Source organism: Gambusia affinis, linkage group LG12 (genome assembly GCF_019740435.1).
Source record: "Gambusia affinis linkage group LG12, SWU_Gaff_1.0, whole genome shotgun sequence".
Classification (NCBI taxonomy): domain Eukaryota; kingdom Metazoa; phylum Chordata; class Actinopteri; order Cyprinodontiformes; family Poeciliidae; genus Gambusia; species Gambusia affinis.
Genome location: NC_057879.1, coordinates 11894363 through 11913416, shown reverse-complemented (window position 1 = coordinate 11913416; position 19054 = coordinate 11894363). Strand labels below are relative to the sequence as shown.

The following is a 19054-nucleotide window of genomic DNA, read 5'->3' as shown; positions in this document are numbered from 1 at the left end:
ATGCCTGATGTGTGGATATATCCCTTATTTGCATAATGGGAATATGAAACAGGGTGTTAAAATCAGAAAGGTCATGCAAACAGGACAACCATGCCACAGTTTCATGCACCAGAAAGCAAAGAGATGGAGGGAAGTTTAATTCGGACAAGAACGTATTTTCATTTAGTATTCATGGATCTACCTTTTTTTTTTTTTTTTTTTTTTTTATAAAAATAAAACAAAATTCAGAAAACCTGATTCAGTTGTAAGATTTCAAAAAGAAAATCACTTCGAGGTTGGATCTATGGAGGTGTAATCAAGGACCATTTTGTGGATTTATCTTTTGGCATGTAGCATTTTTATGACAACTTTCTAATTAAACACAATAAAAATAAGTCAATACCAGAGGTCCTTTTGACAAAAAACAGTACATTTATTTTTATTGCATTTATGAAAAAAAAAAAAAAAGTTGACATGTATTCCACCTCTGAGGCAAGATGAGGTTTCCTGGATTATGTCCTCTACCGATATTAATTTCTAACGGGCAGGCAACGTTTCACATCTGGATATTTCTCACTACAACACAGAACTGATAAGCACATGTTGCAAAATGATGCATTTATTAAAATAGTGACATTACTTTTCTATATGAAGCAGTACCTACCAGCTTAAATTTCATAGGTTTCATCTGTTTCGTGCATACCTGTTAGACTAAAATAAAAAATTTTAAAAACTGGAGCGAAGCAGGTTTTACGTTACAGAGTGCTGGGAAAAAAAAAAAAAAAAGCTGAAGCTTAAGGTTAACCCTTAAGAGTTGAAATCCTACGCCATCTTTGTTAAACGCAGTCACACAGATGACACAAAACAAACGATGCATGGTGAGACGTTTCACTGCAAGGCGCGAGATTGAGAGTCTCCACAGGACGAAACTTCATTGTGTAACAGCACGGCCGGTGAGACACGGCAATGCGGAGCAGGCAGTTATCAGAAACAATGGAAAACACATCCACACAATGATCACAGAATATATTCTATATATATATAGATATAGATAAAAACTCTGAGGTGCACATTTTTTGTTTCAGAGAGGTTAATGTGAACAGAGCTTGGTCAGTGAGTAGAGCTGGTGCTGACTGGGCAGAGCTGCCTCCAGGCTGAGGGTCAGACTCTCTTCCTCGTGGTTCTCTCTTTATAAATTCAGCCGTTTCTTTGACCCTCAGACCTTAGAGGCAGCTCTGTCTCACTTTAACACTTTCACTCTGAAGTGCTGAGCGTCAGGGCAGCGTTAGTGAGTGACGGCTGCAGCCGTGGAGGCTAGTCCCCGCCATTCCCACCTCCAAACTCAGGCTGCCTTTTAGCTGCCCGCTCCAGTGCCAGGGCCATGCTACGGGTCCTGACCAGAACCTCCTCCAGCTGCCCTCGAAGTGCCTGAACTGAGTCTAGTTCGGTGTGAAGGGTGTGGGTCTTCTCTGTGCTGCTGTTGCTGTCGAAAAACAAAAAACAGAGAAAAGAAAAAAAAATATGCGTAAAATCCAAGAAGAAAACATTTTGTATTTGGAGAAATGAAAGTATCCCTCCTCCCCACCTACCCGTCACTTCTGCTAAGCTGGGTCAGATTTTGGTATAGTCTCTTTTCTGTCCTCAGGGCGTCATTCAGCTTGTTGTACTCAGACACCAGCTGCTCTAGCACACACTGGAGACCAGAAGTAGAAGTTAAAAATATACAGTGCTCTGCAAAAGTGTATTTTCCTCTGATTTCATGTGATAGATAAACAGAAAGTAGCTCCCTGTTATCTCTAGTCCAGTCTCAAGTCTTTTGCAGCTTTTACAAGTTTTTTTCTCTTCAGAATCTCAATATTTAATTTCCATCAACTGCATAATTGGAGTTATTTCGGGGTTGAATGAAAATGCATGCCACATTCTTTTGTTTTTAAAAAAAAAAAAAAGGATCAACAGTCATGTATCATTTTCTTGTAGTTCAAAATATATGCACTTTGCATCTGACTTTGGCATGAATACCAATAAAGTATATCAAATTCTGTGGTCACGTGAATAAAACTATGAATAAATCCACAGGGCATTGAGCAAAAGGATAAAAATGGAAAAATGATTTGTTTCCTCTAATTGACGCACTCTTACTTGCTGCTGAGCTCCGTCTTTTGTCGCCGCGTTCTGAATCTGCCGGTGGGCCAGAGAGAAGCGCAGGTCAGCGATCTCTTTCTGCGTGAAGAGAATGACTCCGTGTAAAAATAATCACACACATGACTTTGGTGCAGCATCTTGGAGGTCAGACGAAGATACCTGGGCCTCCTTCTCCTTCTTCAACACCAGCTGGATCTCGTCCTTCAGAGCCTTCACTTCGGCCTCCCTCTCCTCCTGCACAGCCTCCTCCTGTTCCCGAATCAGCTCCTGACACAAAGTGTACCGTGGCGTAAGACCAGGAATGAAGAAGACAAGGTGAGGGGAAAATCAAAGAGCGAAGGATCAGCAGGTACCTTAATAAAGGCTTCCTTCTCTTTGAGGAGGCTTCGCAGACGCTCCTCCTCTCCTCCCGTCTCCCTCTCTCGCCTCAGCTCGCTCAGCTCCTGCTCTGTCTGGGTCAGCTGCTTGCGAAGTTCCTGCTGCTCGTTCGTCCGCTCGCTGATCACCAAGGAGAGCCTGTACGAGTAATCCTGAAAGAAATAAAGGATGGAGAGATTTTTCTTAAGATTTTTTTTTTTTTTTTTTAGCTCTGATCGATCCATTTAGGTGCATTTTCTTTCCATATGCACTGCAAACCTGGAGGTACTGGTCTTTGGAGCCGAGTGTGCTGAGCAGATCCAGGATCTGTGCTTGGTGTTCGTCCGTCTGCCGGGTGCGGTCGGACAGCAGCTCCTGGAACAGTTTCTCTTTAAGGGCCAGCCGGGCCTTCAGCTCCTCCACGACCCCAGTGGGGCCGGACTGGACTCGGGCAACAAGGGCGGTCGTTAGATCCTGCAACGTGTACGCAAAACAGAAAGCAGCGTCGGCAAAAGTAAAACTGGTAGCACAGGTTTGGACAACAAGCAGCACCTTTGGAAGCCCGTATGACAGAGGATGTGTTGGGTGTTACCTGCATCTCCTGGCCGCGCGCCTGCAGGGCCGCCTGCAGCTGGTGGATGATGGTGTCCTTCTCCCTCAGAGCAGTTTTCTCCTTCTCCTCGCTCTTCTGCTTCAGCCACTGCAGGTTCCTGTAGGCCTCTGCTGCCTGCTCCAGCTCCAGCTCCTTACTGCGCGCCAGAGCATCCAAACTCTGGCGGTAGAGGAAAAACAAGCCCGCACGGATTCATTCGTACAGACCTCAAGAAAAGGACATTCTTAAAAAAAAAAAAAAAAAAACAGCTCTGACATTCACTGATGAGCGTACCGTGATGGTTTCCTCGTTGTTGGACAGGATGCAGCGGAGCCTCTCCAGGTCGCGCTCCTGCTCCCTGAGGGCGAGCTGCAGCGCCCTCACCTTGCCCTCACGCTCCTCCAGACAGCGGAACTTGTCATCGATAGAGCGCTGCGAGCAGAAAACCAATTACTTGTAGGGTGCAACTCCAGAACATTGTGCGTCCTTGGAATAAGAAACAAAATTAAACACAAAGAAAAGTACTGAACACCCTTTAAATATTCTGTTGCTCTGATCCAACAGCCGACTGAAGCCAACTGTGTGAACGGTTCGCCCACGTTCAGCCGTGACGCTCATATAACAGGTCGTAAAGTTGACTCACAAAGCTTTCTATGACATAAAAACTAATTGACATTTTTAAAAGGGGAAAAATTATTGTCTGGAGTAATATTTGCAATTTTCTTAGAGGGGTTTGTGTGGCTACTTCACCTCCAGAGCTCGGTCTCTCTCCCTAATCCGCTCCCTCAGCTTCTCTAGCAGAACATCTCTCGGCTTGGAGCTTTGTGTCGAATCCAACATGTCACAATACTCCTGAAGACAGCAACAGCAAAGATCAACACCCGCTCCGTGAAATGTATGTACATGAGCGTCTGTGTCTCTGTGAATGCAAAGTGTGTGAGATCCTACCTGCAGCTGCCTCTCCTTGTCCTGCAGGGAGCGCTCGAGCTGTGCAATGATCCCGTCTTTCTCTTGCGTCGCTGCCGTCTTCTCTGCCTCGCATTCCTTCAGAGCTGCCTCTTTGGTCTGAAGCTCAGAGCGAATCTTCTGCAGAGCACCGCGCAGATCCTACAGTGGGAACAGGAGCGATTACACACACGCACGCGCCTCGTGTATTCGGGTAAAACCCAAGCGAACGGCTGCGCTGACCTGGTTGTGTTTTTCTGTGACCTCCCTATGCTGCAGTTCCTCTTGTAGGTCAGAGCTGAGCCTGTCCTTGAACCTCAGCAGGTCGTCGCCTTGCCTTTGGCTCTGCCTTAGACTCCTCTGGCTGGCCTCCAGCTCCAGACCCAGAGAGAACAGAGAGCTCTGCACCCGGACCAGCTCGTCCTGCAGCTGGCCAAGCGTCAGGGACTCGCTCATCCCCGCAGGAGTCTTGAGAAAATATAAACGATCAGGCTTCACATCTTAACCATGAATACAGACGGATTCTGGGACGGGAAACGTGACATAAAACATGCTGCAGGTCTCACCTGGCTTTGAGCGAGCTGGTTACGATGTGCCAGTTCTTGCAGCTTGCACAGAGTGCTGTTCTGGCCTTCGATCAGATGGTACAACTCCTGGGCCTTCAGAGAGACGAGGAAAGACAGGAGTCAGCTCATTTAAAGAAAAGATTTTTCAGATTTCTACAACTGCAGACACGGACCTCGCTGTCTTTGGTGGTGATGGACTCTGTGAGGCCCTGAATGGTTCTTTCCTGACTCTGGGTCGCCTGTCGGAGCGAACGCAGCTCACACTCCATCTCGTTCAGCTTCTCCTGCAGCTTCTAGGAATGGGGGGGAAAAAAAAAAAAAAGAGAAAGAAAATCAGACCTGCAGTGTGATTAAAATGTAGCTATTTTTACTGCGCCTCACCATGTTGTTGGCCTCGCTTTCCTGGATTTTTGCCTGCAGGGATTGAACCTGGAGCTGGGCCTTCTGCAGCTCGCTGACGCACTGACCTGCCGCACATTCGTACTGGTTGAGCTGGCTCTGCTGTTCCTCAACGAGGCTCTGAAAAAGATTATATTAAACAAGATATATTTGTAATTAACTCGTCATTTTGTTTGATATTCTTACAAAGAGTACAAAAAGAGTAATCTCTACTTAAAGGTATACATTTTAACTTTCTGGGACATTACTGTGGTTCATTCAGGCTGCAGATAACAGGAGAACATCAAAGGCTAATCTCTGAGCTTTCAATCTCCGTCATAGAATATGCTGAATTAGGGCATTTTGACCTTTGAAGGTCCTCCTTTCTCTTAAAATGCAGAGACTGCTGCTTTAGGACAGAGGACTACTGACTGATGACATCTGAGTATTCACAGAATCACCACTTCGCAGATTTTTCTCTTCGCAGATTCACAGATAAATTCAACTATTCATTGTTTTTTTTTTCTATTTGTTTCACAAAATATATGAAAGAAAATGTAGATTGGAAATTTCTAGATGCAGTGCAACGTGGGCACTTGCAAGGCAGCCAATTTATTTTTCTTGGCACTGATTAGCTTAGCGGAGTTGAGGAAGACTGAATATAACAGTTCCTGTGGAAGAGCAAAGATGGTTTGTTTGGTGTTTGAAGGATTAAAATAGGTAGTTATGTAAATTTTCAGAGATTTCAAGTATTCACAGAGTTTAGTTATTTGTGGGAGACTGTGGTCTCCAAGTCCCAAGAATACCAGAAGCCCAGTGTAATGCTAGCTGTGCTAATAATGCAAAACACTATCATATGATTCTAAAGGCAGTTCAAAATGTCAACTTCATTTTGTTTTTGGTTTGCAAATTCATGCCAAATTTACATCTTTTTGTATCATGCTTCTTAAAGAGAAATTTAAATGGATGGACATCATTGCAAGCAGGTTAAAGCTTTCCAAAAATATCCGTGATTGGATATCTGCCACAAACCTCTAATTGCTCATCTCTACAAGCTAATGGGCCACATGAGGCAGAGACGACACTGGAGTGGCTTGGAGTGGTTTGTGAGTGCGGTCATGCACTCACTGCACCCAAAGTGTTTCAATAAAAGCATCATTACGTGACAATTTATACTTCTACCAACACTGAGGTTAGCATGTTGTGAGGTTCAGAATTTAACCTAATAGATAAGCAATGTTTTCTTTGTCAAAAACAAACAAACAAAAAGATAAAGCCTTGAATTGTGTTAATGTAGCAGCAAACCGGGGCAGAGAGGAGCTGAGAAGGTCCGACATTGTGTGGATCACTTTGCCTCAAGGTCTACAGAAAATAGGTCAACAGCGGAGCCACTCTGTCTTTAAATGTCTCCCCTCATCTAACCTACTTCAGTCATCAGCCTGTGCTTGAGAGAATGAATGCATCCCCCTCACAAAAGATTATTGATGGGAGTGAGCTGAGATTTGTTGTAGTTTTATCTGAGGAAAACGTGACGAACTGAACAGCCTCTTGTTAAAGTGCAGACATTAATATCTGCTAACATGGCGTTGGATGCAAATGTTATGAACATTTTTGAGTTCAAGCCATTTTTAAGAGCTACGACTGGCTAGAAAGTCAGCGTTCATCTGCTGTGCAAATGCCATGCAAAGATATCTCTTCTACAAAAAAGTCTACTCACAGAATCTCAGCTTAGAAAGTTCAGTCTATCTCAGTAAGATATTTAAGATCAATATAAAAAAAATGGTTGCTTTCATTTTCTGTTTCCTCGTTTTGACAGACGCAGTCATTAGGGAATCAGGCCATGTCATGTGCAACTGCCTACCTAAACCCCACTGCACTTGCAAAGTGTGGTATAACCACACAGAAGCCTAAGCATATCACACACACACACACACACACACACCACAGCTCACATCCTCTTGAGCTGAAGCTATTTAGAGAGGCTGTGGGCAGTGTAAGTAACCGACAGCTTGATTATGAAACTCCTTAAACAAAAAAAAAAGATAAGGGAGTGATTCTTCATGGACAGGGTGTGTAGTCAGACAATGAATTTCACTCAGGGTGCTGCAGAGTTATAAAATAGTTCCTCTCAGCAGCAGCAACATTTTCTGTAAGGTCTAGTACCTGATGTGGAGGTGGAGGAGGATACTCCTTGTATAAATCTTTCAATAAATCCTCCATGTCAGCAAAGTTCAGGTTGTGATCGTCTTCCAAATTCAGCCTGACAAAAGGAGTCTCTGGCTCGGGAGTGGGCATGTGGTTGTCTCCCTCTCCATAAGGCATCCCAAGAAGAGGATCTGGGAATCGCAGCCGAGCCCCTCCATTACTGGAGCTCTGCCGGATGAGGACGGGTAGTTTGCTTCCCTTGGTGTGTTGAACTGGGCGGTAGGTTGCGCAGCTTTGCAGCAAACAAAATGTCAGAGAAAGACTGGGCCCAGGTGAGGATAGCGTCGCTCCCATGTGCTCCTCAGACAGGGAGTCAGACATGTGGTCGTCTATTGCTGCTTCCCCAGAGGAGATCAGTGATCTGTCTCTCAGTGTTCTAGGTTGAGTGTTGTCTTCGGTCATCTCCAGGGATGCGACTGACGGGCTGGAGCTGCCTCGTCCAGCCAGAGTGCGATCACTGTCTGAAGTCCGGGAAACGTCCTGAGATCCAGGGACCATGGTTCGAGATGACGGGGCCTCTTCTGAATCATCCAAGTTCTTTCTTTCCACATCTCCATCTCCTCCAGTCACACTCCCACCAATGACGCTGGCTGAGTATCTGGTTGATGGCCCGCAAGAGGTGCTTCTTGCCAGCTTTCTGGGCACTTTGCAGACCGCTTCATAGTCAGAGTCCGCTACCCGCCAGTAGGAACATCCTCGACACCTCCTTGGAGTGCTGGGTCGACAGTGGTGTGAGCCTGTACCAGTGGCCTCTGACCCTGGACCAGCAGAACAGGTAGGGTGATGGTGATGGTGGCAGTCCAGCCCATCATCAGCCCAGGACTCATACAAAGAGTAGACCAAATCCTCCTGGAGCAGGGCACAGTACTTTGCATGGGTTAGACCCGAGATATCCACCATCCCATCTCCAGACTCTTCATTAGTGCCGGTGAACGTCACAGCACCCTCCTCTGGATTAGTCCTCCGATACAAACCGCCAATGCACTGCCTTAGTCGATGCTTCTCCTGCAACAGCCGCTGCAGCCTTTCGATAGACAGGGCCTCCACTCGGGCGATGACTGTGTCGAAGCGGTACATGCGGTCCAGCATGAAGGTGCACTTGGAGCAGGCAAACTCCCCTCTGCCATCCCGGGTCAGCTCTCGACCCAGGGCATGGGAGAGCAGCACATGTAGATTAAGTTTGGAGGCTGGGTGGAAGATCCATCGCCTCTGGTTACCGCAGAGGTCCCGGCCACAGATTCTACACGTCTCCTTCATCTTGACATCAAGCATTCTCCTGGCTTTTCAATATGAAGCAGTGGGTTATATCAGACAGGCAACTCAAACATATGAGAGTATGGATCCTTAAATCAGTTTAGATCCCTTAAGGGTGACAAAAGACACCTTAAATTAAGATCTGTGAGTCAACAAAAAGTAAAAATAAAAGTCCTAATTTGATCTTTTCAAGCTTGGATCCAATCAGGAAAGCATAAATAATTCCTGTAGACTTCCTTTGGCTGCACATGTAATTCCAGATGGGACAGCAAAGATTGGGATAAACGTAGATGAAGTGATTCTCAGATATCCATCAGTGCAGGATCCCGCAGGATGTGCAGGTGCAACGTGAATATGGCGAACGGAGAAAGAGGGCATGTCTCTTTAATTTAACCAGACTCGGTTTCTCTCTGGGTAGCGTCTCCCGGCTGTCAGTAAAGCGACGTTTTGTATTTCCCAGCAGCGCCATCCTACACGCCTCTGCAGCAGCACCATCACAGCTCGGCTGACACGGACAGGTTCATCCTGACCGGGGAGCGGTGACGATCCGCCGGCCTCCACGCGGACGTGCCGCGGTGACACGCTGGTAAATGGGGCGATCCTCTGGCTCCTCTGTCTCTAAAGAGTCCGATTTTTTTCATTTCAGAGCTACTAACGACGGCTACACGTAGAGGCACACAGCATAGAGCAGTAAAGTGTAGGAGATTCTGCGGGGAGATAACGCTGTGGCTTCCGAGGAGACGGACCTGCAGCGGCGGAGCGCACCATGCAGCAGGAGCGGGGGGTGGAGCAGCCCGGTGCAGCTACGCTCCGACCTTCTCTTATAAATTATCACCGCAAATACCGCTTAGAATGGAAACCTTACTAATAACTCACCGTGATAAATCAAATCTACAGATCTGAATTAAATAATTTTTGATGTTATTGCTTTATAGAAAGAGCGACGCTCCCCCGTCGGGAGTCTGTTTTTCGTTCCTGCCGTGTTGACTAATATCAGTGCGCCTGAATACACAGGTGAAATGCTCAGTAGCCTGCAATGTGAAATCAAGTGACCCGAAGAGCAAGGGAGACGCAAATCACAATGCTTTTAGAGCCAGACCAAAGCTGTAAATGTGGAGGATCAAAAGTGAAACAGTTTAAAAATGAATAAGTTGTCAAATAATTGTAGATAGTTTAAGTAAAACTGCAATACAAGCCTGAAATAAATAATAGCAAAAAAATATATTTGTATTCTGATTCTGATTCTCTTCATTCCCTGTTTTCATGGCAACAGGAAGCATCATCCAACAAACAACTTGCATGTGATAATCAAACAATCAGAGCTTTATTCTCTATTTCAGAGTCCCAGCTTATCCTCACAGTAACTAATTTCCTCTAGCACAACATCCATATACATTTCACCCTTTGAGCAGACCCTCTGTGTTAGGTTGTAGAGAGCCCAAGTGTCTTGATACATCTGTTTTATTATGCTTGAATGCTGCTTTATAAAGGCTATGACTGAAACGGAGGCACTTCCTCTAATTCAGATCTCTCTGGAAGTGATAGCTACATTTGTGATGGATGTAAATGACATATTTTCCAGGTTGTATATGTAAAACTGCTATAATGATGGCCACTGATAAAAGTGTAGAGTTTTAATTCATTTCAAGCTGCCTCTCTTCTCCTCCCAGCATTCATGTCTGTGGTGTCTGGAGGGTCAATTAAGAAGAGCTTGTATGGCTGATGTTGATCTGAATCAACAACACAACTTGATATCAGTGTCGGGGTCCCTGAGCACTCAAAGGTCAACCTGACCTATCGACAGCCCAGTGGAAACCTGAGCCTTTAAACGGCTAACCCGGGAACCTGCAGCACTCACGCAAATATGAAAGAGAGCACTTCATGGAAACATGGACGCACACACACACACACACACACACAGAGAGACACCCCCCCCCCACACACACACACACACACACACAGAGAGACACCCCCCCCCCACACACACACACACACATGCACATACGCCGTATGTCAGTGTCTTTCTTTGACAAAAAACCTGAATGCTGTCACTGTTTCTCCATGTGTAGAACAAAATGGGCAGACACAGAAGCGAGCAGCTTCTCACAAAGCCATAAATTGAAAAAAAGAAACCTTCAGAACTAAATTCTATAAAAACTTTGTTTCCTACTTTGTTTAAACTCTGCTTAACATGTGGGCAAAGTATTTCATTTAGAGGTTTGTTTTAATTTTAAAACAGTCATCATCTGTTAGATGTCACATTATTCAGACTAGTGTTAATTTTCTAATAATTTTATAATTTATGGATACACTAATATATATTTGATTCACCTTTGGCCCCCCTTTATTGTAAAAACGTGCTCCTAATTTAATCAATAACAATAATAAACCTGTGATTCGTAAAATTGCTCCGGTGTGCTTTGTTTTCCCCACTAGCTGTGTATTTTCTACTTTTACTGACAGACTTTGTGCAGCAGACTTTACTTTTTTTTCAACTGTGAGCTTATGCTTTTTATTGGGCCTGAAATTTTGCTTGTATTTATGTTGTCTTGAAATAAAATAGCAAAATAGAATAGATTAGTTTTCACTGATTTACCTTCCTAAACATCTTACCAGTTTTTAGGTGAAAAGTTACACCAAAGATTAAATGTTTAAAAGCTGGCCTGTTGCATTTGCAGTGAGTCAGTGAGTCTTTTGGTTTTCATTGAGTCATTCTTCATAGCTGAGTTCAGTGTATGCTTGTTTGTTTATATTCAGCACTGATGAATCAGTTTTCAATTGTTATAATAAATCTGGTTTTGAGAGGCTGACCAAAAAGATAAGGGTTTGGTATTGCTGTTTTCTCTACTTTCTTATTCTCTCATGCTGCCACAAAACCTATGTCACCATAAATACTGACCAGTCAGATGGTATTCATCATATATCTTTATCATATTTAAACTCTGCACACTCTTACAAACTCTTTTGATCTTTCTATTTTCCATGTTGCTTACCATAAACCAAAACCTTGTTAATGTTTTCTCCAGGCTCAGAGATGCACATTTTCTTTTCATCTTGTTTCAGATTCAAACTGGGAACCTGCTTGGTGGGTCTATTTGCATCTTTCATTTTAAATTGATTTACAAGTAAAAGTGGATGCAGAGGCACCCTTTAAATAGAAATCTGTCTGTGAGAAACATACCCAGCAACAAGAGACAAAGGCTGGGACATTTGGATCACAACCAAATTCACTCAAGTCTTTATGCTGCTGAAATAAACGCATCTGAGTGGTTGTGATTTAGATTTTATAAGAATAAAGCCGGGTTTCCGTGCTGGGGCAGAGAATAGCGGTCAGGATTTGATGTGGTATGAAGAAAGCTGGGTGTCCTTGAAGGTGTCATTGAAGAAACAGCTGGAGAGGTAAATTAGGTTCTGGCACTTTCTATGATGAGATGGAGCCTCTGTGACACAATGCAGCGCACACTGCAGGCTACATAAGAGCACACTCCTTTTATGCTTCGTTGGTGCTTTCCGTTAGCTTTAGAGGACTGCAGATATTAATCAGTAAACAAGGTCGCAGCTGACTGCACGCAGACAGGCTGCGGTTCAGCTCAGAAATGTTCTGTGGGCCGTTTCTCTCTGTTTCACTCCCGGCGCTACGGACAACCGCTGCTTTCAGCTACTGTTAAATGATGCCTTTGTGTCTGACAGTATCCTGCACTTGGAAATAGTTTTCGTATCGATTATTGCATGTTGATTTTTGGGCAAAATAAGAAGATTTCATTTAGAAAGTTGTTCTAATATTGTAGTTGTTTAACTTTCACAATCGGAAAAAATGTGTTACAAAAACAAAACAAAACAAAAACTAAAAATCAATAAAATAGGTTAATATCAGAAATAGGCAGAAGTTTTATCTATTTTGTCCGTAAGGAGGCAGCCTCTCCAAAGAAGTTTTGTTTTTACATGATTTATTTAAAAAGAAATTAGAAAGAAACACAAATTGCTTTGTGGAACAGCTGGCAAAGATGTAAAAAAGTTTTAAATAAATTCCTGCTTTCTTGTAACATAATCTCATAGTAGACATTTAAGATAAATCTAACAGGGGTTACTTGGTTACAAAACTGTTTTAGGGACAGCGCCAGGTTTACGATGGCAGAAAATAACTATTAAATTCCGGCATGCCTCTCAAAGAACATTGGCATGTACATAGATGGATATTATGGAGACTTGGTGACCACTAGATGTCACTTTTTGTTGAAGTGCCTCAACTTTACACTTTCTTTATCTTCCATATATCCTCCTTACTGAGTGGACAAGATAAACTCAGGCCCTTCTCCTGTCTTGTCATACTGCCAGTTGTTTCAGTTTTTTGATTATTTCTGCAACTGCAGATATGTGCAAGTTTAGGCAAGTATTTATGTACCTAACATCATCACACATCTGCTTTATGTCAGCTGTTGTCTCTCTTGTCTGAAAAGTGGAATAATGTCACAATTATTTCTCAATGAGATTCATGCATCACTACTTAAAAATTCATAGACAATCTGATTTAAACCTTTTTAAAATGGTTTAAACAATTTTACATCTTGAACAGGTTTGTCAGCTGGTGGGGACGCCTCTATCAGTATTACATCAATTCAGTGCTTTCAAATACAAAGTATGTCTATAAAATAAAAACATCATATTACATTATTTCCTCAAGATTTCTTTTCTACAAACAACTTTTATATTGTTTTCTAGGCAGCACTCATATTAACCTTTGCTTATACCAGAAATCAGTTTCTGTTCAGAACTGTAAGGGAGGAACGATACCCAGGCTAAATGATCCAGCGTTGCAACAAATCCCCAAACAAAACAAAACTAACCTGCATCTCCTGTTCGATGCGAAGCCTCTCTTGACTGAGCTCCTCCTGGTAAAACTGTTGAACAGAGAAGAGATTATATTCCAACCCAAAACCTACACGGGTTTCTGCTTGTGAGACATATTTCTTTTGAAGGAAAAACTGAATTTACCTCAACATCCTTGTCCTTCTGCAACAGAGAAGAAGACAGCTCCTGAACCTGTTCCTCCAGCTCTCCAACCCTGTGTGTGAGCATCGTTTTCTCACCACACAGCTCCGTGATGAGAGCCTCCTTGGAGCGAAGTTCTTTAGTCAGTTCTTCTATAAACCTGAGAGTAAACACAGAGCAGAAGTTAATGGTAAAGAGGGATTCATATGAGTATTTCTTTCTATGTCTTCTTTGATGCTCTGCACCTGTCCTTGTTGGCGTTAGACGGGAACAGGATGTTTGGAGATCTCTCGTCCTCAGGGATGTCCTCCATGGTGGCGTCCAGGGAAACGAGGGAGGCATGAGAGTGTGATCCAGCCAGCGAGGCCATTCTCTCGGCCTCACTACGCGCTAGCTGGGCCTCCTAAAATAAAAAAAAACACATAGACACATCTTAGATTAACCAAAATGAGGCTCATGTGTGAGACGTACACCAAGGGACAGGTCGGGCGGACCACACCAACCTCCTGCAGGAGCTGAATTTTCGTCTCAAGCACCTGCTGCATGTGGTCGATTTCCTGCTGTCTCTCTTGACAACGCCTCTGTAGCTCTGCCTCATTGTTGTTGGTCAAGCTCTCTGCTGTTGTGCTGCAAGAGTGAACAAAAACAAAAAATAGAGTCATCAGAAGACAAAATAAAGAGGTCAGTGTATACAGGACTCATTTCTTTTATCTTTTGTTTTTCAAAATGCTAATATTCTTCGTTTATCTAATGAAACTTGTTCTGAGTTTCCCCTCATTCTGTAAGAAAATGATTATAAATTAATATTGTTTGATAAAGCATCACGTTTTATCCTTTTCAGTGTTGTCAAAATGGTTAAGTTATCAATTTAATAAAATTCTCAGCTGACTTTTAAATTCTAAGAATTTAAAAGTTAGCTGTTAATTAACTTTTAAATTCGTCACTATTTGAAAGTTAGTTTTTAACTTTTAAATGCAGAATCTAAAGAATAACATGGCGATTAAATGTCTTTCATTTTAGTTTCTCTGCTGCACTCCATCCAGTACAGACTCATTCTTCTCAGGAGGCTCAATCACATCTCTTGGAGCTCATTTTCCCCACACAGCTCTTTGTGCTAAGGCTGCATGTTTCCTTTTTGCTTCTGGAGTTTTCATGCAGTAAATGGTAGTGTTCAGTTTCTCCGCCCTCAAGCCAAATGTAACCGAGACGTCTAAATTTTGTCCATTTTGTTGAAAAATAAAAGGTGAAAAGACGCCTATATTGATGTCTCTGTTTGCGTTACATTGTCTGAACAGAATGCACTTAATGCTACATTTTATGGGCCTTACAAGATAAGTAACAGACATCATTGAAATTCCCAATATTAAGGGGCGTCCAGTTTTTGAAAGCTACTTAGCAAGACTCTATTTTTATGTAGTTTTCATGTTACATGGAGTTTTAAATTTTGAATCTTTAATCTATTATGCATAATCAGTTACTTTGCCTGCGAATGGTGAAAGTATAAGGCCCTCGCTGTTTATATCTGTAAATATCAGAAGGGTCAGTTTTAGGACATGATGGAGACATCATGGAGGGCCAAGTGAAGACATTATGTCACCATGTTTCTGTCTGCTGTCAGCTGCTGGTGTATCCTTACAGACGGCCACTTATAGCAGAGATAAAGTGAGTGTCATGGTCGTCATGACAGCGGTTATCACTATTCACGGTGATCCCATAGTGGCGTGATCACCGTGAATAGTGGTGTCTATCAAACACTTTCATTGTCATTCTGAAGTTATTTGGAAATGTGGGATTCACTTCAACGTGATACCTTTTGTTATCATGATGAGTTCACGCTGTAATGCACAAACACCTATAGAACCTGCATCTAATTGACTAAAACTTGACATTTTTAAGTGGTGTAACACTCCTTGATAATATTACATCACTCTTGGTGCGCGTCTCTCACTCCTCCAGTTGTCTGTGTGACTTAGTTAACAACTGCATCCCAGAATGGCCCGCGCCTCGCTGTCGCCACGAACCCTGCCCCAGACGCTCTCTACAAACATTTTTAACTCCGTCCGCCACATGCAGCGGCTTCAATAACTGGGGTATTTTGAACCCGTGTAAGCAGTTTAAGTGTGTGTCTTACAGACGACTGCCCTTGTGTGAAGTGAAGCCTTGGGGATGCTGCTTAAGTCATTTTGGCCTGTCAGTCTTTTGACGGCTATAAATGAAGTAGACCTAACGTCTGGAAAGTGGCTGGATCACTTTAATCCTTTACTATTTGTAATATAATAGTAATTTATAATATGACACAATTATGGAGGAGCTTGTGCCTGCCTCCAGTGGTCAATGGGCGAGAGGCGGGGTACGTCCTGGTCAGGAAGGGGCATTTTATTAAGAAACCCTATGGGCCAACCAGTCCCATTTTAAATCCTGGGTGTTACAACAATCAGGACGCGAATATGTTGCAAATCATAGACAATAGTAAGCAGACTCAGGTTTCCATAACATAATTATACATAAATCCTTAAGGGACCTCTTTGGATAAAGTCCATCTTGACCTGAGCCACTAAATCTGAATTTAGTGAATTAACTCTAAGGCTGTAGTTGTTCAGCCAGAACTAATATTGAGGAATATCTGCAAACTCACAGGGCTTTGTCCAGAAGTTCTTGTTTCTCCTGGAGCTCCTTCTTCAAGCTCTCTACTTCCACCTTCAGCTCGATGTTCTGCAACAGATGGAAAGCAAGAAGCAATTAAATAAACCTGACAATGTTTGTTCTAATGTCTGCAAATAAAGCTAAAGGCATCCGTACAACATTAATGATGACAATAAAGTAAAAGTGATTCTATGTACTTTCTTTATCCCTTTATTTATATCGCCTTAGCATTTATTAGAATTGCCTTTCAGACGGGCTTGGACTAAATTCTTTGGATACACTTCCACAACCCTCTCACAATAGTTTTCTGTAATTTTGACCCATTCCTCCTCACAGAACAGGTGTAACTGAGGCCAGTTTGTCAGAAAAAATATGTTTTCTATACAGTTTATTTAAGCATCTGCTTTCAGCTACTTCAAACCACTTCAGGTCATTTCGCTACTGAAAATCTGTGCTTTTTAGCCGGTGTGTCCCAAAAACGTTTACTTATTGAGACTAAAGTCAGGCTAGGTTGTGTCGTTTTATAAATTCCAACAAATTTTCACCTGAATGTAGACATGAACTGATGTAATTATCTTGATGCATTGCCACATTTTACTTTTCAACTAAATCTGAACATTATCTTTTCATCTTTTTATACCTATTTTGCAGAGAGTTGGCAAAAACCTGTGACGAATTACAATTGGTCAAAATACTGATAATATATGGGCCAAAACTCCTCTGGATAAAAATGTTTTATGCAAAGTTACAAAGAACAAAGATCTCGAAGGTTATGCAGTGAGACTCCACACCTCATGCATTTACCCAATTTAGTCTAAAACACACATTTCATTGCTAAAACGTTTACTTGTGTAAATAAAAAGCTGTTCTGTTTCCTCAGACTCTCCCACTACACTGTGGCCTCTCTGCTGTGTAAATTAGCACCGATGGGTGTTACGTGTCATCGGTACAGCAGGACATCTGACTGTGCTGTCATGGCTTTTATATTTAGAGCTGGAGAATTCAGAGCAGCTCAGATATTCACTCATAGGGGCCAGAGGCTGAAGTCCGCAGTTTGTTTACCTGCAAGAGCCCAGAGGGGGCATTTAGGGGGTAATTACTTTGCTTACATGGGGATGGGGTAGAGAGGATTTAAAAAGGGGGGCATGGTGAAACTCATTCTTTCCATTCTGTCCACTGACAGGCAGATGAGAACCGTTTTCTGACTGTGATTTTTAGAAACAACAGCAAGATCTAAAACAAACCTGCAGCTCCTGCAGCCAAACTCTTAGAAAACCTTTACAGCTTCCCTCCACAACCATGAATGTTTATTCTGGAGCCGTGGCCATTGACCAATGTTGTTTAGAGGTGAGGATCAATGCAAAGGTTACATATCACTCATATTACAATCACTTCTACTGATCATGATTATACTGTTAATTCAATTTTCCTCAGATTTTAAATAATACTGTAGTAGTTTAGACATTTTTAGTGGAGATTTAAGCACAACCCAGTATTCAGTATGAAAGTTTTTAACAGAGGAACTTTCAGTTTTACTAAGGTGCTGAAGTCTTTCTTTTTAATAAATATTAAAAAGAAAGAAATGCTTTCTTTAGACAGAGGTACTTCTGTTGCTACAATAAATAGTTAGACCACTATTTTGCACCTGTGATATTTCAGTGTTTTGCCATTTTGATCATTTTTATACACAATTTATAGTGGTACAAAAATGCAATTCAAGTCGGAAATGTAAATTTTTGTGGACATTTTGTCAAACTGACAAAGGAGCAAACTGATTTATAGCTCGATGCGGCAGATACCTCTGAACACATTACAGCAAAGTTCCTCTGTTCTCTCCTTTAGAGCTCCTATCTGTCCCTGAATGTGCTGGATTTGGAAATGTTGGCAGCCTCTCTGTGATTTAAGTCAGAGGTTTACATTCCTTTGGAAATAAACACAGAGACTCTTGCTAGCAATGCTAAACATGGTAAACATGGCAAGTCCTCAATTTAAGATTTTAAATGTGATTTTAATGCCTGTTTTCACGGTGTGACATCACTTCTGATCTTTTGTCTCGAAAACAACTCTTGACTTAAACAGAGTTGCTGTTGGATTTTAACAAAACATTTCGTCACATTTCTCAGTCATCTTACAGGATGTATGAATGACTTCATCATGACAGAAATAACAAAACCGCTTAAGCTGCTTGTTAGTCATGAGACTAAAACCAACCGGGAACCAGCTGAGGACTGAAACACTATTGACACTCTCTCTTATCCTGTTGCTTGTAAGCTGTTGTTTTATTGTACAGATGTTTTTGGTTTATTCGCTTGTTTAATATATAAATATTGTATAACATAAATATTGCCTGATCTATCTGAACTTAAAGGTCAATTGAAAATACAATAGTTAGAAGCTAATCTATTTGTGTAGTTAAATTAATCAACTTCACTAAAATCAATTTGACATTTTTGATTTGACGTTAATAAATTTCTGTGAATTTTAATAGTTGGTTGACATTTAAGTACATATTCAACCAAGAGTCTTTAAATGTTAAGCCTAAATGATCTCTAGATTAAATCTATCCAAATGTAAAAGGTGCAAAGCGGTTCACTGATTTTATTGGTTAGACCCCCAAAGTTCATCAGTGAGCATTTACATTTGGTACTTACAGGTACATGAATGAACAGTATAACACAGATAAGAGCCGTCTCTGTGTCAATAACATAGTTTACCAGAAGACAGATATTTTCCTATCATGAAGACAGATCTAAATATAGATGCTCATCACTGTGCTCCTGCTATTTACACTCCTCCTGACCTGAGGGCCCTCAGCAACAGCTCTGCTTTTAACTATGAGGGGAAAAAATGGCTGATTGTAGGGGTGCAGTGAACACACATAATATGCTGATGATCACTTATTAATTAGGTACTATGAAATAGTATGACAGAATCTACTTTTCACAGTTTAAATAAACTGTGATGTCATAACATCTTACTTACATGAATACAGGGCACGATAATT

At 42.1% G+C, this 19054-nt stretch overlaps 1 protein-coding gene across 12 annotated transcripts in view; it reads right to left on the bottom strand.

The window, feature by feature from the left end:
* The window catches only part of LOC122841002 (myomegalin-like), a 44666-nt gene that overhangs the window by 15226 nt on the left and 10386 nt on the right, over nucleotides 1-19054 (bottom strand). For 5 of the 12 annotated variants that reach the window (XM_044133875.1, XM_044133867.1, XM_044133870.1 and 2 more), the window contains exons 1-15: nucleotides 7123-9432; nucleotides 4963-5100; nucleotides 4755-4874; nucleotides 4582-4674; nucleotides 4259-4483; nucleotides 4019-4177; nucleotides 3821-3922; nucleotides 3365-3502; nucleotides 3071-3250; nucleotides 2758-2952; nucleotides 2475-2651; nucleotides 2281-2388; nucleotides 2113-2199; nucleotides 1569-1672; nucleotides 1314-1462 (exon numbers count right to left, since the gene is read on the bottom strand). In XM_044133875.1, coding sequence (XP_043989810.1) covers nucleotides 1314-1462; nucleotides 1569-1672; nucleotides 2113-2199; nucleotides 2281-2388; nucleotides 2475-2651; nucleotides 2758-2952; nucleotides 3071-3250; nucleotides 3365-3502; nucleotides 3821-3922; nucleotides 4019-4177; nucleotides 4259-4483; nucleotides 4582-4674; nucleotides 4755-4874; nucleotides 4963-5100; nucleotides 7123-8436 — 3289 coding nt within the window. In that variant the 5' untranslated portion in view covers nucleotides 8437-9432. Of the gene's footprint in view, nucleotides 1-1313; nucleotides 1463-1568; nucleotides 1673-2112; nucleotides 2200-2280; nucleotides 2389-2474; nucleotides 2652-2757; nucleotides 2953-3070; nucleotides 3251-3364; nucleotides 3503-3820; nucleotides 3923-4018; nucleotides 4178-4258; nucleotides 4484-4581; nucleotides 4675-4754; nucleotides 4875-4962; nucleotides 5101-7122; nucleotides 9435-13262; nucleotides 13317-13410; nucleotides 13568-13652; nucleotides 13811-13910; nucleotides 14035-16042; nucleotides 16120-19054 lie in introns of those variants that run through there. The other 7 variants (XM_044133866.1, XM_044133873.1, XM_044133874.1 and 4 more) reach the window with 5 other exon arrangements.